This window comes from Lepidochelys kempii, chromosome 2, assembly GCF_965140285.1.
Source record: "Lepidochelys kempii isolate rLepKem1 chromosome 2, rLepKem1.hap1, whole genome shotgun sequence".
NCBI classification, from domain to species: Eukaryota; Metazoa; Chordata; order Testudines; family Cheloniidae; genus Lepidochelys; species Lepidochelys kempii.
Window position 1 is genome coordinate 249,390,931 of NC_136381.1, and position 21,407 is coordinate 249,412,337.

General features: G+C 37.8%; 1 protein-coding gene across 4 annotated transcripts in view; it reads left to right on the top strand.

Annotated features, from left to right (window-relative positions):
- ESYT2 (extended synaptotagmin 2) overlaps nucleotides 1-21,407 on the top strand; it is a 130,307-nt gene that overhangs the window by 87,675 nt on the left and 21,225 nt on the right. For 2 of the 4 annotated variants that reach the window (XM_073334532.2, XM_073334535.2), the window contains 8 exons: nucleotides 4,381-4,501; nucleotides 5,307-5,483; nucleotides 6,334-6,416; nucleotides 8,260-8,308; nucleotides 9,122-9,211; nucleotides 12,637-12,732; nucleotides 15,765-15,866; nucleotides 20,244-20,306. In XM_073334532.2, coding sequence (XP_073190633.1) covers nucleotides 4,381-4,501; nucleotides 5,307-5,483; nucleotides 6,334-6,416; nucleotides 8,260-8,308; nucleotides 9,122-9,211; nucleotides 12,637-12,732; nucleotides 15,765-15,866; nucleotides 20,244-20,306 — 781 coding nt within the window. The remainder of the gene's footprint in view (nucleotides 1-4,380; nucleotides 4,502-5,306; nucleotides 5,484-6,333; nucleotides 6,417-8,259; nucleotides 8,309-9,121; nucleotides 9,212-12,636; nucleotides 12,733-15,764; nucleotides 15,867-20,243; nucleotides 20,307-21,407) is intronic. The other 2 variants (XM_073334533.2, XM_073334534.2) reach the window with 2 other exon arrangements.

The window sequence follows — 21,407 nt, forward strand, 5'->3', positions numbered from 1 at the left end:
GATGGATCACTGGTCTGATGCAATTTTTCAATTCTTATGTTCCTATAGCAGTGCTTGCCATTAAGAAGTCAGTTGTTTTCTAACGGGTGCCATAGTTACCAGAGTTATTTCTTATTTGAGGTGTAGGAGGAAACTGAGGAATTACAGATATAAATGGTGTGTGGTGTCCGACTGCTAACAAATAACTGACTTAGTAGCAACTACTGTACATCAGCCTTCTGTACAAAGTTGAAAATGTTTTAGTAAACCAGTGGTATTTTCTCTATAGTCTGCAGCAATGTAACATTTAGAAGAAAATAGTTCTTTCTTGAGAGAAGACTTGGTAGCATTTTCACTTTACTAGACACAGCTCGTCTTGGAGTGAAAAAATGTAGCAATTCCAGTTTTGTCACAGTCCAGCAGTCCCAAACTCAGGATGGTAAATATTTGAGGTTAACTGGTAAAGCTCCACCCATTCCAATAAGCTTTGTAACCACAGGCTCCTGCTGCTGTCTCATTATATGTTTATTTTGCTGGTTTTCACTTGAGCTGTAAAACCTATCATTATTGGCTAATGTGTCACAAATATCTAGTTTTAGGCTTTTTACTTGCCATATTTTGATTCCTCTATTTGACTCCATGCACCCACTAAAGATAAAAACATTTTCCTGGGACTTTAAAATATTTTGAAGACCCAAAAATATCAGCTGAGTATTTTGGTGAGAAAAATTTGACACTACCAGTTTCATTAAGTGACCAACTTCTAGGGCTTGGAAGTGGAGTTTCAGGGAAGGTTTGGGAGTGGTGCCTTCTGACAGTTGCACGTTTCCCTCAGCTAACATGCTTGTTCAGAGATGCATGGGAGTCAGGAGGAGGAGGCCTTCAAAGCAAATTTGTAGCATTCATGTTCAATGCCTATTTTAGTTACCCAGTGGTCAAACTACAGGTAACTTGTTGATTCTGTTATCAGCCTCTGTTTTCAGAGATTTATCACATACCAGCAAATACTCTCCCCAAAATGAAACTTTAATATGCTTCGATGCAACATTTCCATCCTACGTGTTTCTTTACATAAGTGTTTATTCATGTGTTAAAAATGTTGGTTTACTGCCTAAAAACATTTTAAACTTTCAGCTAACTCAAAACTGGTTTAGTCAGTTTTAAACAAAAAACAAACAAACAAACAAAAATCAAAGAAAAGACGATAATATGAAAAGGAGTTTAAATATCCAGGAACTGTAGTGCCTTTGTAACCCACACACCTCTCGGGTGTGTTGCTGTGTCCCATCTAGTGGCACTGAGACTGCTTAAAGATTAAACAGCCGTAGCTAAGAGGCACGTGGGTTTTAGCTCATGCAGTAGAAGCTCATGCATTTAGCTCCAGAGGTCCCAGGTTCTATCCCACCCGCCAACAAGTGTCATCGGTGTTACACCTAGGTACTGTTTTCTCTCTTCTGATAAAATAAAACTTTCTGACAGTGCAACTTGCATTTGGATTTGAATGTGTCGTCAAAACTCTGTGCAGTTCTGAGGGATATATGTGTAGGAGTAGGTGTGTTTTGTGCTAGTGAAGGATGGCAAGAACAATGTAAGATAGTGGTGACCAAGCTGACCACTGTAGTATGTGTGCATCCAGAGAGCAGTAGGTGAGTGCTGTTTTATTACAGCAAGGTGCATATTTTAGTAGAGACCCAAATTGGGGCACAAAATATATCTTGTGATTAGGGCCTTGTCAACACTTGAGAGTAGCCCCAGTTCAGCAGTTGGTGGAGTCTGGGCTGTACTCTTCTTGTGCTGACAAGGGGGGAACCAAGAATTCACCTATTAGTTAGTTCAATCAGTGCAAACGCTGGCTTGCCCTTGTCGACACTTAGCAGTCAGCACTTGTTCCGCTATACCAATTGCTGAATCAGGGTTACACCTGAGTGCAGAAAAGAGCTTAAACAAATTGTCCATGCTGTATGTCCTGTTGTGAGTAGTCCAGAACATTTGCTGTTATTTATTATCCTAAGTCCTGTCTACACTGAAATTTCAAAATAGCACCTTTAAAATGTATGGCTTCACTGGCAAAATCAAATCCGCAGTTCATCACTGGCACAGCTGAACCAGCTTTAGCAATAATTGAAGCTGTTATTTAGAGAGGGCTTAGGTATGTTTCACTATGTTATCTAACTGTGGTTACTAACTCCTAAACCTCCCTACGGTGCTGCTACCGCTCACACTGTACCAGTAGTGAAATACCTGTCCAATTTTTACAAGTGTAGACAGTACAACCAAACAGTGTTGTTTCTCTAGAAAAGTGCTAATGTTTCAGAGCTCAGTTTAGACCCTATCTTAATATTTTTCTCATTGGCATTGCTCAGGAGAAATAAGATTTTGTTAATGATTCCTAACGAGTATGATTTTAGTGTCCTCCTCTCCATAGTGTGACACTAATTCTCTGTTCGCTGCAGGCTATACTTCACTCTCACCGCACACGTTTTTTCTTTGTGCATTTTGTTTTTAATTTAAACCCTCCTAATTTCTTTGAATGCATGCAAAAAGATAGCTTGTTTTGTAACAGTACAACACAGCCTAGCTTTCCAAAGCAGAGTTGAATGATTAAAATAATTACATTTAAAAACTAAAATGCATAACAGTGAACATCTGCTTCATCAATATATAATGGAGGTAACAGACCTTATACTTCATTCAGTAGCCTTTTTTTTCTGAATGATGACGGTGAGAGGCCCTACTGGGTCAGACCAAAGGTCCATCTAGCTCAGTATCCTGTCTTCCGATAGTGGCCAGTGCCAGGTGCTCCAGAGGGAATGAACAGAACAGGTAATCATCAAGTGATCCATCCCCAGTCGCTCATTCCCAGCTTCTAGCAAACAGAGGCCAGGGACACCACTGATGGACTTATCCTCCATGAATTTATCTGGTTCTTTTTTGGACCCTGTTATGGTCTTGGCCTTTACAACATCCTCTAAGGAGTTCCACAGGTGCATTGTGTGAAGAAATACTTCCTTTTATTTGTTTTAAACCTGCTGCTTATTAATTTCATTTGGTGACCCCTAGTTCTTGTGTTATGAGAAGTAGTAAACAACACTTCCTTATCTACTTTCTCTATAGCAGTCATGATTTTATGGACCTCAATCATATCTCCCCTTAGCCATCTCTTTTCCAAGCTGAAAAGTCCCAGTCTTATTAATCTCTCCTCATACGGAAGCCATTCCATACCCCTGGATTAATTACACTTGTTGAGGGAAAAGCAGAATGTACAGCAAGAGAATTCTAGGCCTTTCCATTATTTTACATCTGCTGCTTCCACCTGGTGGCCTTTTGGGGTGAAAATGCTGGGTGGCTTAAAATTAAGGCTACAATTTAGTAACGGGTATTTTTAGTAAAAGTCATGGACAGGTCACAGGCAATAAACAAAAATTCATGGCTAAGACCTGTCCATGACTTATATTAAAAATACCTGTGATTAAATCGGAGGGGGGGCACTTCTAGGGAGGGGGAGGTGCCCAGGGCCAGCAGTACCAGTAACTGGTCCACGGCTGGTCTGACCAGTTGCCTGGGGACCGCTGCCGGGGCCAATGGACCACAGCTGCCAGGGCTGCTGATCGCAGCTGCTTCCGCCGGCTGCCCCCCAGGGTCTGCAGCCGGGAGCTACGGACCACGGCTGTGCCGGCTGTCCCAGGACCACTGCCGGGGGCCACTGGAGCTGCGGCTGGTGTGGCTGTCCCCAGGGTTCACCTGAGTAGCTCGTCCCAGAGTCAGCTGCTTGGGTAGCCCTGGGATCAGCCACACTGACCCCTGCAGAAGTCACAGAGGTTGTGGAAAGTCATGGAATCCATGACTTCTACAACCTCCGTGACAGACATGAAGCCCTACTTAAAATCCAAATAAATTAGAGGGAAAAAAATCTATACAATTTCCACAGAAGAAAATGTGCCTTGTAGCCAAAAAAAATTGGCACATACACATGCAGCTTAATTGGTGAACAATGTAAACAAAATGTTGATTGGTACAAAGTTTCTGTACAGTGCCATGCAAGAAAGAGGAAAAACCACACCTCTCTGTCCTTATCTCCTCTGCACAGAATACGCAGACATGTTATTTCTATGCTGTAAGATGTAAAGCCCACTCCCTCCTCACTGAGGATTTTGCCCATATATGTGAAAACTTCAGTAATGACTCAAAACCTACTGGCTTAAAGTAGTCTTACTACAGCATTTTTGCTTATTGTCCTGTAGTATGTTAGTACTTTAAGGATAATTCTAGATCTGCTAAGAACTTCTATTATGAAGAAGATTGCAAGGTGTCATGCTCAAGCAACTACAGTACGTTAATGTCTCATGAACATGTCCTTAAGATCTTTTATCTTGTTAATTAATTGATATTTTTATCCAACAGTGGTTTATCAGATACCATAATATTGGATATAATATCCAACTACTTGGTGCTTCCAAATCGAATCACAGTTCCTCTTGTGAGTGAAGTACAGATTGCCCAATTGCGGTTCCCTGTACCAAAGGTAAGCACTTTTTGTAGTATAAAGTAAATTGGTATTAATATATCAATTGAGTATAGTATTGATGTTTTTCAAAATATACATATGTGTGTGTGTGTATACAACATTACAACTTACTCTGAATGCAGCCATATTGTTTATATTGACGTTCCATTAATTAGTAGTTTATAAAGTGTTTATAAATGATAGCTGTTAAGTGTGACCCCAAATCCATTACCGTCTGCGTTGGCAGAACCTTTTCCTCCACTAACCAAAGAGTATGGTTAGTGGTTTAGACCAAAGCCCCAGATGGGTATTTTTATTTAAAAAATTAAAATTAACTATTTAATTTTAGATGTTAGCATTTGTGGACAGGTGTGGTGCTGCAGGGACGCTCTGCCTTAATTTCCCCCAACAGGTTGTCACTAAGTTTAGCACAGTTTTAATTAATTAAACAGCCACTCCGCCTCCAGCCCCCTCCCTCCTTTCTGAGGGTTCTCCTTAAAAAGGCCCATCACAGATAGATTTGGTCACCTCTTCCCCTTAAAGGAGCCAGCAACTCTGTGACACCTGTGTTTACAAAAAGTGCCATTAGCATTTTAATTACCTTGTCTCTGAAGACCTCAACTGAAGAAAGTCAGATACTGTAGATTAAAGTTATTACTATAAAAATGTTTGGAAATACAAACTAGTAGTACTCAACATTAAATACAAATATAGTCTCAAAATAGTGATGGAATGTTTTTAAAGGATTTACAGAAACTGGTTTTGAGACTGTTGATGATGTATATTTCTAGATCATGAAGTAAACACTTCTTCATTTTCTCAGGGTGTTCTAAGGATACACTTTATTGAAGCTCAGGATCTGGAAGGGAAAGATACTTACCTAAAGGGAATGGTCAAGGGAAAGTCAGACCCTTATGGAATCATTCGTGTTGGCAACCAAATCTTCCAAAGCAAGGTCATCAAAGAAAATCTCAATCCAAAGTGGAATGAAGTGTATGAGGTACAATCTGCCAGAGTTTGCGTTGCACAGTTTAAAATAGTTTTCCAATATGAGTCACTTTGTTCTGGTCAGTGGAAAATATTAGGGAGATTTCGCAGATAAACTTCTGAATGTGTCTCCTGCTAAAATCCCAGTTACTGATACATAAAGGTCTATTGATTTAAGGTGTAGCTTTCTTTAGTCTGGGATTAATCCCAGTATTTCTGAAGATAAATTCTAGACATGCTATCAAAACATTAACATGTGTAGTATGAATGTCAGAGTGGGCTAGATCCATCCCATTCTTTTCAGGGAAGATCTGTCATTAAATTTTGCCATCATCACACACAAATCAAGAGATTTTTATCACATTTAACAGAAAAATAGAATATTAAATCAAATCACAGTGCAGTAGCATACATATTTCCACCTACAGGAACATGGATATACAGTTAATTAAAATAAGTGAGTCTTTCTAAAGCCAGGAAGTGCTGTGTTAAGTCTAAAACTTCATCCTAGTCTGTTAACTCTAGATAATGCTACTGATACATTATAATGCATCTAGTTTTCAGCATTTGGATGCTAAAAATCACTTTAAAATAGTTGACTTGGTCCCCAAATTCAGATTAAATATTTATTATTTATGTATTATCATTGCTTTGTGTGGTGACAAATGCACAGTGGTTCATTTATTTAATTGGGGATTGGTCCTGCTTTGAGCAGGGGGTTGGACTAGATGACCTTCTGAGGTCCCTTCCAACCCTGATATTCTATGATTCTATGATTCATAATGTTTCACAAATGTTTTGCTATAGTAATAATGACTAGGTAATCTCATCCGTCTATCTGCTAATAACTACTATACTCCTAGGCCTTAGTGTATGAAAATCCCGGACAGGAGCTGGAGATTGAGCTCTTTGATGAAGATCCAGACAAAGATGACTTTCTGGGAAGGTAAATAATACAACAGGAATATCTATTGTTAAATACGGCCAAAGAAATGAAATGTTCTGAAATACTCAGTTGGAATTCTTGCATATATTGAGGTTTGTTGTAAAATAAAATTTAAAAATAACGTTTATCTTTTTAAAAAATTGTAAATAAGTAAATATAAGAATTCCCTAATCCCCTGGATATGTATTCTGGAATCCTAAACATATATGTGACTATTGAGTACCATTCTATAGATAAAATTGACCTCTATTTGCATATGAAAACACTTTAAAAGAAGTGAATTAATTCTTAAGCAATCTAACATTTTGTACAAGTTTATTCATAGATTCATAGATATTAAGGTCAGAAGGGACCATTATGATCATCTAGTCTGACCTCCTGCACAGTGTAGGCCACAGAATCTCACCCACCCACTCCTGCGAAAAACCTCTCACCTATGTCTGAGCTATTCAAGTCCTCAAATCGTGGTTTAAAGACTTCAAGGAGCAGAGAATCCTCCAGTAACTGACCCGTGCCCCATGCTACAGAAGAAGGCGAAAAACCTCCAGGGCCTCTTCCAATCTGCCCTGGAGGAAAATTCCTTCCCGACCCCAAATATGGCGATCAGCTAAACCCTGAGCACGTGGGCAAGATTCACCAGCCAGATACCCAGGAAAGAATTTTCTGTAGTAACTCAGATCCCACGCCATCTAACATCCCATCGCAGGCCATTGGGCCTATTTACCATAAATATTTAAAGATCAATTGATTGCCAAAATCATGTTTTCAGAATATTCTTTCTAAAAATGTCTAACTCTGGACTGAAAAAATTAAATGCTTGATGGAAATAGATATCATTGCAAAGTCAAACCTATGGGTGTGTGTGTGTGTGTGTATAAATATATAAGTATTTCCTTGCAGACAAAGTAAAGATAGCTTCAAATAACCAAATAACTGCACTTTTTTTCATTGTAAGCAGAGTTTGAAAAGAAACCTTGACACTTTACTTGTCCAAGAACTAACCCTGATAGACTGTGTGAAAAATACCTGAACTGCCACATCTTCCCCAACAAAATGCTCATCCACTGCACCTCCCCATGAAAAAAACATTTTTGTCCCACAATAGATTCCATCCCTCCTCCTTCAAATAATTCTGCCATCTTACCTCTTACAAGGCTTCTGTGCTGCCTCTGCTGGTCTCTTCAATGTACATGAATTCCTTGCCCTACCCTCCCTCCCTCTAGTTCCTTCTCTACAACTGGGCCAACACTCCTTGCTTTGCCCTGGCACTTTTAAAGAAGCAGCAGCTCAAAGGCTTCTCGGCTCACTTTCCCCACGCCATATTGTAAAAAGAGCAGCAGCTCAGTCATGCTGTTCCCTTGTCATCCCCTCTGATCTTGTTCTAGCCACTTGGCTCCCTGACTTCCCTTTGCCATGTTAAAGGAGTAGTAGTGCTTGACCATTCTGCTGCTTTTCTCCCAGCTCCTCTCTTGAGAAGGAACTTGCTGCACACGGGTGCTGACTTTCATTTTTCTTGGTGGGTGCTCCACACCTGCTCTGCACCAAGACCCATCCCCACCTCCATTACGCCCCTTCCCCCAAAGCCCCACCCTCACTCTGCCTCTTCCTGCCCCCACTCCTCCCCTTCCCCCAAGTGCCTCCCACACACCGCCAAACAGCTGATCGGCAGGTGGCTGGTGGGTGCTGAGCACCCACTATTTTTTTCCATGGGTGCTCCAGTTCTAGAACACCCACAGAATCGGCGCCTATGCTGCTGCAAAATTAAGCTTGCCAGGATAAATGGGTTTTTCAAGTCCTATGCTAGGCTTTGTGATTCCCCTCTAAAGTGTTTTTGTTCTTCTAGTCTAATGATAGATCTAACTGAAGTTGAGAAGGAACGCCTCCTAGATGAGGTAAGTCTATCACTGTTTGATAAGAAAACTCTTGCTGTGTACTCACTTGTTTGCCCTTTTTTTTCCCCCATGGCAATCAGTCTTGCAGTCCTTACACATGAGTGAACTCTAGTGGCATGTCCCATGGTCTTGTCCCATGGATTATAGTTGTTAAAGACTTCATTGGGATTAGTCAAAGGAGTGAGAGATTTGGATCAGTGAAGGTTGCAGGACGAGGGCCTTCAACTTTTGTCACACCATGCCTAGGGATGCCAGCGTATGCAAGCAGGGATTAAGCATCAGAAGGATTGATGTGTTTTTTGTGATTTGGTCTTTGTAAAAAGCAAAAGCTCAGTAGAATAGTTTCTTTTGCCTAGATGAAGTGCTATTAGACCTGTCAAACTAATTAAAGTAACACCTGTTACACAGTTTTGATCATGGAGTGGAATTTTGTGCCATACAGCAGCAGTCTTATGGATTTACTGTAACATTGTATTGTGTTTGTAATTCCCAGACACCTTTTAAATTTTTTTTTAAGAATTATCCCAATGATTTACAGCATTTGGTGCTGCAAGAAATTGGGACTGCATGACTGGCTAATTTATGTTATGGAGCTGACCAGTTGTGTTATTATATCTTAGTCATTTATGTAATGGAGCACATAACATCTCTGAATCCTTTCACCTTTCAGACTCTGCAGATTAGAGCTCTTCTTGATTTATTCTAGTTTACAATTAAAAAGAAGTCAATTAGCCAATTGTAATGATAGCTGTTCATGAAATGGTGAACTCTTAGCTATTTATTATCATTTTGCTTAATTTGCTTTGTTTGCAGTGGTTCACTCTGGATGAAGTCTCCAAAGGAAAATTGCACTTAAAACTGGAATGGCTTACATTGATGCCAACGGCTGAGAATCTTGACAAGGTATTAAAGTCGGAAGCAAGGTCCTTTATCCTAATTTCACTGCCTTTTCTTTCTGTGTTAAAATTTTAAATGAGCCAGTCCTCTAAATATAATAAGATTGGGGAGACGTGTAGTGTTACTCCTGTAGATACAGCTTTAGAACCTTTCAGACAAGTCCGATTTGTCTGTGACCCAAGCTGCTTCTGTGACGTTGTAGCAGAATTACTAAAGATCATGGGACAATGGTTAAAGGAAAACTATGGCTTTGTGAGATTTAGTTGTCTTGTAGCACCAGGCAACTAATTTAGTTCTTTATGGATTTATTTTTACGTAGCAATTATACTATTTTTTGTGAATTAAAAATATTTTGAAGCTTTGTGGAAATATGAGATCATCTTTAAATACACATTGCTAGTTAGAAACTTCTCACTGATGGAATTCAGTTTTAAAAGAGCTACCCATAGTAACAGCTTCAAAGATCCTAATAATCCTTAAAGGCTGAACGTTCAGCTTTTTTAAAGAGCATATCTTTAAAAACAGATAAAAAGATTGCACCAGTATCCCTGCATATAGTATGTAAAGACATTTATGGATTTTGAGTGCTCAGTATCCTGATTTATTAGACACAGTGAATATTCTTAACAGATGCAATAAATATGCTTAATGGTGCTTGGTTCCTAAATTACATAGCATATGGGCATAGCTTGGTTAATAATGAGCCTAGCTTGAAGGCAAAGTCTCCAGATGTGTTGTATATCCTGCACTGTTTCATGTAACCATCTGTGGTTGCATTGGCATACTTTAATAAATTATCATATACACTTAGAGTTAACAAGTCACTTTTTATTTGTTTTTCTATTTTTACGTATGTAATTATTAAAGAAACACTAACACTCTATTCAGGCGAATAAACTGATATTACTAAAATACTTAAAAAATGATGAAGACTGTCCTGTATGTAACTTTTTTTAATCTACCATTCGTCACCAGAAAAGAGCCAGAACTTTGTGACACACTAAAATTAAATTAGATTAAATTAAATTTTAAAAAAAGTTTGAGCAATGACTACTTTCTGGAATGAATTACTACAACCAATATTATTGAAAGCTATTCACAGACTCCTGCCAAATATGGCATTGATGCTGGTGCACAGAGAAAAATAAAAATGTCTGTTATTACTACATGAGAAAGAAAGGGGGGAAATGGTACATCTTCATCTAGAGAAGAAGAAAATCACTGGGGAAATACATTATTTCTGGCTCCAAACAGCGTAAAAAAATCTTAAAACTGACAGTCTCTTATCAGGAGGCAGCCTGGACTGGAGTTGCGGAGACACAAGACTGCTGTAGATTAAGCTGAGTTTTGTTGGGATCATATTACTACAGTATGTTATCATTTATTAGCATGGTTGCAAAGAATTGAGTTAATTGATTCTCACCACAACTTTGTGGTTTAATCATGATTAGCTAGTAAACAACTTGTCTTGGTCCTTACTGACTGTAAAGTAAAGATGAGCATCATGCCCATTAACTTGAATCTTCAACATCATGTTCAAATCTTTTTTGTTTATGGAAGACCAGCCTGTTGGCAGAGCTGTTAGCTGTTATCTACCTTTTGGTCTGTAGACAAGCTTTCTTATGATTGGCTTTCACCATTCCTGCCATCTTTTTACTTTCATGTTTGTTTATTAATTTAATCCAGAGTAAAATATTCAAAGGTGCCTCAGTTTCACTGACTTTCAATGGGAAATGGGTGTCTAAATGTGTTTTTGAAAATGTTATCTGTAGAGTCTATTGCCATGGCAGCAAGGCACATTGAATACAAAAAGCTTTAAAATACAATTGACCAACCTTCATACAGCCACTATGTTCAGTCTCACCTTGTGCCAAATGTTAATCCCCAGAAAACCATGATAATTATAAAACTACATAAGGAACAAAAGCTAAAACAATACTAAATTGTCAACCAAATGCTAAACAAAATTAATCTTAATAAACTATACCTTTCTACTTACCAAATTCTGCTGGACCTCCAAAAGGAGGAAAAAATAAAAGGTAGTGCTCGCCACTGAGAATTCTCGGCTACTTTCCTTAGTGTTTATGCTTGAAACTGACAGTGAGAGCTGATTAGCTGATCTCAAATCAGGTTTAAAATCAAGATCATTTTAGGCTTAGAATTTATCCCCCCAAAATTAAGAAAAGACTTCGGGATCTATAGAAAATCTTTAGAGAAGACAGGTTTATTTATCTAAAAATAGCATTCTCTGAAGATAGTATTTTGTCTGGATCAACACATATCAACTTTCCTCTGTTAAGGGAGGAATTGCTCTTCTATTTAGGAGGTTAATGGACTAGGTTGATAACAGACAGTTAAGTAGTTAATGTGACAAGGTGGGTGAGATAATATCTTTTACTGGACCAAGTTCTGTTGGTGAAAGAGTCAAGCTTTTGAACTACACAGAGCTCCTCTTTTGTGAGGCTCAGAAGCTTGTCTGTTTCACCAATAGAAGTTGGTCTAAAAAGATATTATCTCAGCCACCTTTTTTCTCTAATATCCTGGAACCAACATGGCTACAACAACATTGCAAACAAGTAGTTAATGTGGCGTTTGTACCGAATGATTACTAACAATGAACAATAGGTGGTTTAGACTCAAGGCTAAAGTCTTTACTAATGAAGCTATAAATTTATCTCCATTGTGACATGCCCCATGAGTTGGGAATCCACAAAAATTCTGTTTTTCAGGATCCTTAATACGAAGTGTCTTATGTTTGCTGTAAAAGAGGCATGATCATGGGAATACTGCCAATACATTGCACTCAGGCCTATGCTAGCAAATTAGTTTGGTATAACTGCATGAAATCCATTCAATTTAGCTTTTGAGTGTTTAACAACATACTAAAAGAACTACCTGCCAAAATGTAAAATTACCTCCCAAGGTAACAGCAGGAACTTGTGCATCTTCTGATGTGGAAGTAAGAAACAAATGAGTTCCTAACTCCTGTCAGTGGAGACAGTTTCACTATCAGTGTATTGCTTATATAGAGTATTAAGAAATAGGATACATTTAGCAAAAATTGCTGGCTATTTGTTTTATTTAATTGCATTTAATTAGGAGCTATATTAGACATCAGAGAAAACGTATGGGAAAAGCAGTGCTTGAAGTTCATAAGTAATGTGTGCAATACTATAAAATCATCTGAAGACCTTCAAGAAGATGGAACTCCTATTTAATCTTACACCTGATGTAATTTGTCTTATAAATCAGCTATATTGTTTATTACAACTTTTATCACTATATACATTTTTATTTGATTTGCTAATTATGAATACTATTATTTATAAGCAAGTGTTTTGATGTATTTGTGCATAAGAAAAAAATTAATCAGGGATGTATTACTATTTGCATGTATAGAAACATGCTTAGTATATATTCTTTAATTTTAGGTGCTGTCGAGCATTAAAGCTGATAAAGACCAAGCCAATGATGGGCTTTCTTCTGCATTGCTTATTCTCTATTTGGATTCAGCAAGAAATCTACCAGTAAGTCATATTCTGATAGTAGTCCACGCCTTAGATGGCTGTTACTTCCTTCTAGCACTTCTTGCTTAATAGTATGCCGCACTGCTTCACTAACACACATGCCATGTTTTCCACTCTTGTTCATGTTTTCCCGTGTACAATGTAATGGTCCATGTCTCTCAGAAATTAGTACAATGTAGTAAACTGTATTTCATAAAGTCTGCTGTTTAATCAAGGTAATTTTTAAAAGAATGCTCCTTTGATGGATTTGGCATAATATTTTATTATGTAATATTTTTCTAAAGAAAATAGTATGGACCAGCCTATAAAAGAGAAGTGGGCAGCTCCCATTACCTTGAGTTCAAGCCGACTTATATGTGTTTGGGCTTAGGAGCTGTTCCATAGTGAAGAATAAATTTGTGAGCACTAGTTTCAATTATACTTGTATATATAAAGGTGCCCAAGGGTAGGAAGGGCTGGTTATCTTGTAGTTGGCCACAGATTACTGAAGTGGTTTTCGTACTTATAAATGATAACAGGAACAGAATGAACGATATCTTAAGTTGGAGTGTGAAGGATACCATTGGGTTTTCCCTCCAGTTGAACTGGTAGCTATGATGTTGGCTAAAACATTAACCCCATAAGGTTTTCAAACCAAGAAAAGGAAGTATGATAAAAGTGTGAAAATTTATACAAGTAATACTTTTTTTAATTAGTGTCACTTAAAAGATGGCTTAAATGGAAAGATGGAAAATATAACTCTAAACATGCTGAACAAGTCGTCCCCATTCCTATCTTCCTCAAACATCATTTCACAAGTCAGTTCATATATACTCTGGCATAGGTTGTATTTTTTTATAAAGTAACAATTGGTTGGAAATTGTGTTGATAGTTTGTATAAACTATAAAGGGAAACTTCATGTGTGGATTTGCACCCTGAGGCTACCTTGTTACTTCATTAGAAATGAATGGGGCATAAATCCACATAGAATTTACCCGTTACTCAACAGGAAGTCTCTGGAATCTGTCTATATAGTTTAATTTTATTGTATAGTACTCCAGCACTTAGGAAAGTATTTGTCTACCATCTACTTTTGTCTTTGAGAAATAGTACCCTACTGTCTATTGTGAATAATTATTCAACTACTGGGTTTTACTCAAATTAGAGCCAAGTTTTGAGTGTGTGTATGTATAGAAAATATTGTAAAACACAACAAAATCTGTTACTTCTCTATTTCCCCTTTCCTTAAAGCTCTGCTTCTCCATACTAGTGCAGCTTCCCCAGCAGGTAGCCAGGCACTTGTTGGGGAATCTGCCTCAACTCTGACTCTGACTTCTTCATATTCCTGCTTCCTGTAAACATCCAATAGCTTCATCTAATTTAGTCTTATTTCCCTCAAAAAGGTCATATTAGAATTTGAGTCTTTAAAAAAAATTATGTCTCAGAATAAATTTGAGATTTGCCTGCTTTTTGAGACAATATTTTTAGCTCAGAGTGTAGGAGTTTGTAGCATTCATCTTTATATGGTAGTAAAACCTCAAGGCATAATCTGATAGGGAACACTGATTCCTCAGTACTAGAATAATGTGAATTTTTGTCCCAAGTACAAACATGATTGCCTTCTCTTTAGTTAACTCCATTAATGAGGAAAATAGGCCCTGGCTGATACTGTCTATATACTGCCTGTCCAGAGCATATGACTGCCCTTTCTGCATTGCAGTTTGAGGAGTGCTATCCACTCAGGAAAAAGACCTGAGTGTTGCTGCCAACAGTTCAGCGATAACCTCAGCTTGTTCTGCAGTGTTGCCAAAAAAGCAAACAAAATTTTAGGATCATAAGGAGTGGAATAGAAAATAGAATTGAAAATATTAAAAATGCCATTATATAAATCAATGGTACGCTCTCCTTTACAGTGCTATGTTCAGTCCTGGATACCCTATCGCAAAAATGATACAACAAAAATTGAAAAAATTCACAGATGGGTGAAAAATATTATTAGTGATATGGAAAGACCTCCATTAAAGAGAGACTGAAAAGATTGTTATAGATGCCAAATTATTCTGCTATAATAACAATCTTGAAAGTTCTAGCAGGAATATTTCTTATATGAGGAAGAGGCAAAGAACAAGAGTGTCTTTCTGCTCTGGAATTGTCCAAAGGTGGCAAATTGTCTTCTATGTGTCCACCCTAATTCTGGTATGAAATAATATTTACAAGACAAAACATGAAAGGCGTCCGACTCTTCTCAATGTGCAAATATTTTTCAATGGAATAATTTTGTGTAATTGTTAGTTGGAAACTGAATCTCTTCAGCATTGACAGCTATTAGTGATGCAGAACAAGGAAAGTTTACTTATACCATCCTTGATCAGTAGTACATTTCAGATCTAAGGCATTGGTGTTAGACCCACATGTTTTTGTAGGTAATCCCAGTCAGAGGCATTTAGTTTTAGTCAGAAGGCTTTCCATTAACAATATTTTTTTCAATCCCTAGCCATAGCTATCTCTATAAAGAAATGTCGCTTTTGCGTTCAAAGATGGCTTGTTAATGGTATTGCCTTCCCGTTGTGAATTACAAAGCATTGCATTTGAGGAAAAAGATCTTAAACTTTTCAGACTCCACAAAGACTGATGTTAGATGTGTTCTATCTTACACTGGAAATGGCATAGAAGAGGGCTTGTCATTCTTCACGTACTTAGTAGGACTTGTCATGTTAAAACATAAATGTGGAATATCCAGGGTAAGCCAGGAGAATGTTTGAAGATCACTGAGGGATCCTCTCATGGTTACTGTACTGTACGAGTACAATGTATTGATATAGTTTAAATACACAAATAACTTTGAAAACACCTGCCTTGCAGTGCTAAAGAAGTGGAATTACTTGATGAAAAAATATATGATGGGAAACATTTACTTATATGTTACATCTTGCAGTTATTCTGGAATCTTTTGACTGTTTTCCTTAACTTTCCTATATAGTAAAGCTGCTTGTGCATTCATTCTGCCACAATCCCATCACTCTCTTTCTCCTTCCATTTCCATCTTCCTAAGAGTATCTACGAGGGAAACTTTGGGTGTGGATACTTAAAAGAAAGGAGAGCATCGGGACTAGTCTTTTGTGAAAACACTACCTCACTCTATAGAGCACTATTTGTGAGTTCTCTGGTGTTATATATATGTTTATTTTGTTTACTTGCCAGAGTGTGGATTAGTTCTACTAAAGCCACTGACTCTATAGTGGAATGACAGAGCATGCAATTTGTTTTGCTGCATGGTTTCAACCAGTGTGCGTTTGTTTTTGTGCGACCTTTTTATTGCATTTTAGACATTTAAAATTTCATTTATTATTATAACATATCTGGTAAGTAAATTATGTTCTATGATAAGAAATCCAAGATGTGTAGGTTATTAACTAGTAAGAGCTTTTACTTAGATTGTTAGATTCATGGAGTAATAAAATACATACTGTATCAGCATACTGTGAACGAAATGTTGACTTTTAGTACCAGAGAAATGAAACGATGATAAACCATCCACAGCCAACCTCCTTTGTCACAGTCTTAAAATGAGATATAGCAGTATTTATGAGAACTTGCAATCTCCCCTCACCTGGTTCAGGTTTTGATAAAAAGTTCTTTGTAGCTCTTTGTGCTCCCCAAACTCCAAAGACGATTGTAAATTCTATTTCACACCATTATGTTTTTTGTTATGCCAATTCCAATTCCTTTTCTCTATTTCAAATAGTCTTTGTTAGCCAGCAATGGCCCCATTTAGTGGGGACCGTCACTACCTAAGGCTATGGCTACATTAGAGCGCTTATAGCAGCACAACTGCACCGATGCAGCTGTGCCATTGTAAGCTCTTTAGTGGAGCCACTCTAAATCAACAGGAGAGGGCTCTCCCATTGACTTAATTAATCCACCCTCAACAAGCGACGGCAGCTATGTCGGCAGGAGAAGCTCTCCCATTGACATAGAGCTGTCCACACCGGCGCTTAGGTTAGTGTAACTTATGTCCTTCAGAGGGGTGGCTTAGTCACACCCCTGAGTGAGATAACTTATACTGACATAGGTGACAGTATAGACAGAAGTACTTTGTGATTGCATTGAACGCTGTAGGGTTCACGGAAAACTGATGGCTGCCTTTGCATTTGAATAGTCTTGTATTTTAACAGAATCTTTAAACGGACAAGGTGGGTGAGGTAATATCTTTTATTGGATCAACTTCTTTTGAAGAAGATCAAAAGAAGTTGGTCCAATAAAAGATATTACTCACCCACTTTGTCTCTCTAATATTCTGGGATGGACACGGCTATAGCTACACTACACACACTCTTTAAATACACACACTGCTATAAACAACTAGAGATTGGAAGCCATGTGTGTATTCAGGTTCAGAGTTCCTGAGCCAGAGAGAGCTGAATAAGCCTAGGAGGATGTGCAGATTAAAGTATTGCTGGTCGTCTCTTATTTGATCTAAGCCAAACACAATGGTGATGGACCAAAAGACAGCTGTTTGCCTGGTCCTTTCAATTAATATCCTTCTGTTTAAGGTTCAAATACCAAATCATATGAACTGTACATAAATATTTACACTTCATCTAATAAAATCTATAATACAATTAAATATCTAAATTTACAAATAAAAAGGCCTAAGCATAAAAACATATACTATAGTATATTTTCTTGGTACTAAAATTTCAAGGTAATTGGTGTTTTCTTCAATAAAAATTATTCTACTACCTGAAAACAAGATGTAAAGGAAATATTAATGTTAAATTTTGGTCGAAAGCTTCTATTTTTGTTGCTTCTTTTTAGATTTTAGTGTGTGACTTCACATAGGACATCTCTTCCAGGTATATCTCCCTTTTAGTCACTGGATAAAATCTACAAAAGCAGCTAGGTGACTAACGAGCCTAAATCCCTTTTCAAAAGTGCCTTAGGTGCCCAAGACACTTACAAAAATGGGACTCAGCTTATAAGTCACTTAGTGGGTAAAATTTTCATTAGTATTGACATGCAGTGTCCTTTTTCGCTCAGAGTACTGGGTTGCAAATGTGTCTGCCTTTGGATTTTGATTTTGTACAGGTCTTGTACAGGTCACACCCCGAGTTCAATACAACTGTTGCCAAGGTCAGTATTTTCCATAGATCACCAAAGGATGCTCTCAGAGCTTCAGAAGTTTCTGGAACCACACTTGAGACCACAGGAAGGATTTATGAGATACAGAAGTAATTAGTCGTTATGCTTCAAGGCATTAGTTGACCTCCAGCTAGGGTGAGGGAGACTACACAGTGAGGGTCTGATAGTAGGCAAGTCATAGTGATTTGGAATGGGTGGATTCACCACCCAAGCCACAGGCTGCATATTGCACTCTTCACTGCCCTGTGTGGACCCTGCTGGAGTACGTTAACATGTTCTAGGTACCTAGAGTATGCCAGCAGGGTCCATGAGGGTCAATTAGAGCTCAGCACACAGCCTGTGGCTTGGGCAGTGAATCCAGTGCCCCAAGCACCACTGATGATTGCCATGAACCCTCACTGCATAGTCTTTAGTGGAGGAGGAAGTGATTAAAAAGAGAGGGAATGTAATAGAGAAGGTGGAAGAGGAGGAAGGACCAACCTGGGAAGGAGGTCCAGGCCCAGGACTGGCCAAGGTAGTTAAGGGCCCTTGGTGGCACAGGACTGCAGCTTTCCTAGGGCCAATCCTCCCTTCTCCCTGTTTTGGGATGGAGGTCAGGGCGTAACAGGGGTAAGCCTGGGTCCTTTGTCCACTCTCCTTTGCCAGAGGGAAGAGGAGGGAGAGAGGTCCTGGTTTCTCTGAGGAGAGAGGAAGGGAGGAGAGAGATGTCCCAGTTTCTGCAGGGAGGGGAGCGGGAGAGAGATGTCCAAGCACCCAAATGCCTCCCTAATTTTTTTCATAAACATCCCTACAAGTCTCAGATCAAGGTTGGCATCTCAATTAGTAGTCCTCTCTGTCTCACACACTCTTTATAATTTACAGTGTAGCTATGTATGAGAAAGTTGTTACATTGTTGCCCAGAACAGTGTTGGAGAGGAAAATATTCACTGTTTCACTGAAAGCCAAGTTACATGAGCTGCTAAAAACAACAGATGTGTCCAAAAGTCAGAATTGAGGATCTATGAAGTATAATATTTTCAGAGAAGTACATCTACACATAAACAGTTGGATATTCTTTAATATCATCCCACTAAGTAAGAATATAGTATCTTGTCTTTATAGAGTACCACAATTCTTTTTTTCTTTTTATCATGATTTATTGATCTCTGGTCATTTCCTTGATCATTTCTATTCATACTGAAACACAAACATCTAAACTCAATGCCAGGAATACTATAGTACATGCTCTCCTAAGCCAGGATATGGCCAATGACTTCACAACAAGAATATTAAAGAATTTGTTTTTTCTTCTTTTCAGAAAGAACTGACACTTAATTTTAGTCAGCAGTGCATTTGAATTTTAGACGGATTTTCCCTTGGCAAATTACTGGTAGCATTGCGTCCTGTCTTAAGTGTGGCATGTTTGAAAAGCTGCTAGTGCTAATTCCTGGGCTGCCACATGCCCCAGCTTTTTAAGCAGAACTCCCCATTGCAATCAGTGGGATATTGTGCTTGAATAGGATAGGTACAAAATAGGAATAGGATGGTACAAAACCTTGGAAGGCTTTTGTTTCCTTTATTTAAAAACCCTTTACTTAATTCCTAAAATTACCCCCTCCTGAGTTGGTGGCAATGCAAATTTCCCTTTATGTTTTACAGTTTGCTTGCATTACTTCAAGGATAATATGACTATTAATGAAGTAAAATGAGAAACCTTGTTTAGTTCGTGGAAAATGGTCAGAGGGCTGAATTGTCATTCCTTAAATCTGCTCAGATTTCTATTGCTGATAGATTTGCACATCCTCAGTTCAAACTAGTAAAATATGTTGCATTCCCAGTAGCATGTAAGATATTTGCATTGGTCTATTGGCAAAGAAAAAGAAGAACAAGAAAAGAAGATGAAAATGCTTACATTTACAATGAACTAAGCCTTATTAATATTTGGAATAATTATATATTTATTTTCCCATAAAAGCACTCTCTCTCGCATCCCCATTTGATTTATCTTTCTTTGTGTCAGCTTCTGTGTTGTGGTATTTCAAAAAACATATTTTCCCATAATAGGAAAGAGCAATGTATAAAAGAGCTTTTGGGAAAAGCAGCACCTCATATAATCCTTTTAGTAAACCTGGGTGCCTTTTTGCATATTAACAGAAATGATACAGGAGAATATAAAAGGATAGAAAGAAAATGAGTGTATTTTAAAAGCAGACTACTTGTAGTAGAAGAGGAGAGAAGAACAAAAGACTTTATTGAGCTATTTTGAAGTAACTTCTACTTGGTTATTCTTGCTTCATTGTTTTGGGGGGAATTTTTTTTATTTGTGTCATGTCATTAATTAATTAACCTAGTGTAATCGCTTCATTGCACAACTTATTAACCCTTCATATATTCTCTTCTGACTTAAAAGAATAATCCATTAAACTTTAACCCTGATGGCTTGAAGAAGGCTGCTGTTCAGAAAGCCCTAAAGGTAAAACTAATACAGTTTTCCATTTAAGGTCACAAAGTTAATTGAAAACGCACAAATGTCTGCAACATGTCTCTGCCAAAAGTGGATGGAAGTTCTATTGTCAGCAATGCATTTAATGCCAGAATATTTAATTCCTAGCACCAAGAAGTAAATGACATGGTCAAGACATAAACAGAGTATTTTGGTCTGTGAGAATTTGGCTCTAAATCAACTAAATGATGCATAGTTGGCTTTAGAATTCTGATTTAAAGTAATACTTCATCAACAAAGCTGACACCTCCCACACGCCGAATAAGACTTGGTTACTCATTCAGAAATAGGTAATAAACACAATATTTTAGTCCTGTTGGATTTCTAAGGTACGTTTTCAGTTGGATGTTTTCCCTAGAAGCTATCAGTTTCCATTCAGGGCTCAGTCCTGCAAGATGTTGAGCACTCTTGTCCCAACCCAACAAAGTACTTGCTTAACTGTAAGCATATGAGTATTCTGATTGGAGAATCAAAGCCTTAAGGAGATGTATCAGAAACTGAGCTCCACCTCATTATAAGACTTATATATACAAGTTCTTAAAAACTGTGTTCATTGACACTATGATATGAAAAGTACAGTCTCTCTATTGTTAATTTCTGAAATCTTTAAGAATCTCTGCTTTAGTGACTGCTCTAAAAAATAGAGAACTTTAAATACTAATTTTCTCTATTGAGGAGTTGCATGTCAATTTTGAATTAATGTCGTGTCAATACACTTTAAATACATTCTGAATGTATCCTTGTCTTGCATTATATTTTATTTGTTTCTTACATGAAAGAAAGTTTAAAAAATAATGCATTTAAAATGTTCTTTTCCTTGATTTGATTTTTATAAAAATTCTTTGGGTCATAAATACATAAACACACATAGATTATATTATGTCCAGACATATTGCATGTAAAGTCCAGAGATTAGATTTAGAGAATAATTTGAGAACAGCATGAATATAAGGTGGAAATTGGAAAAACTTGTTGAAATAGCAGTTTGCAAGTTTAGATGCTGACATTCCTGTGAACAGTAAATTCAACCTGCCAAAGATATCTATTATGGAGGCAAGTGGGAGGGTGGTG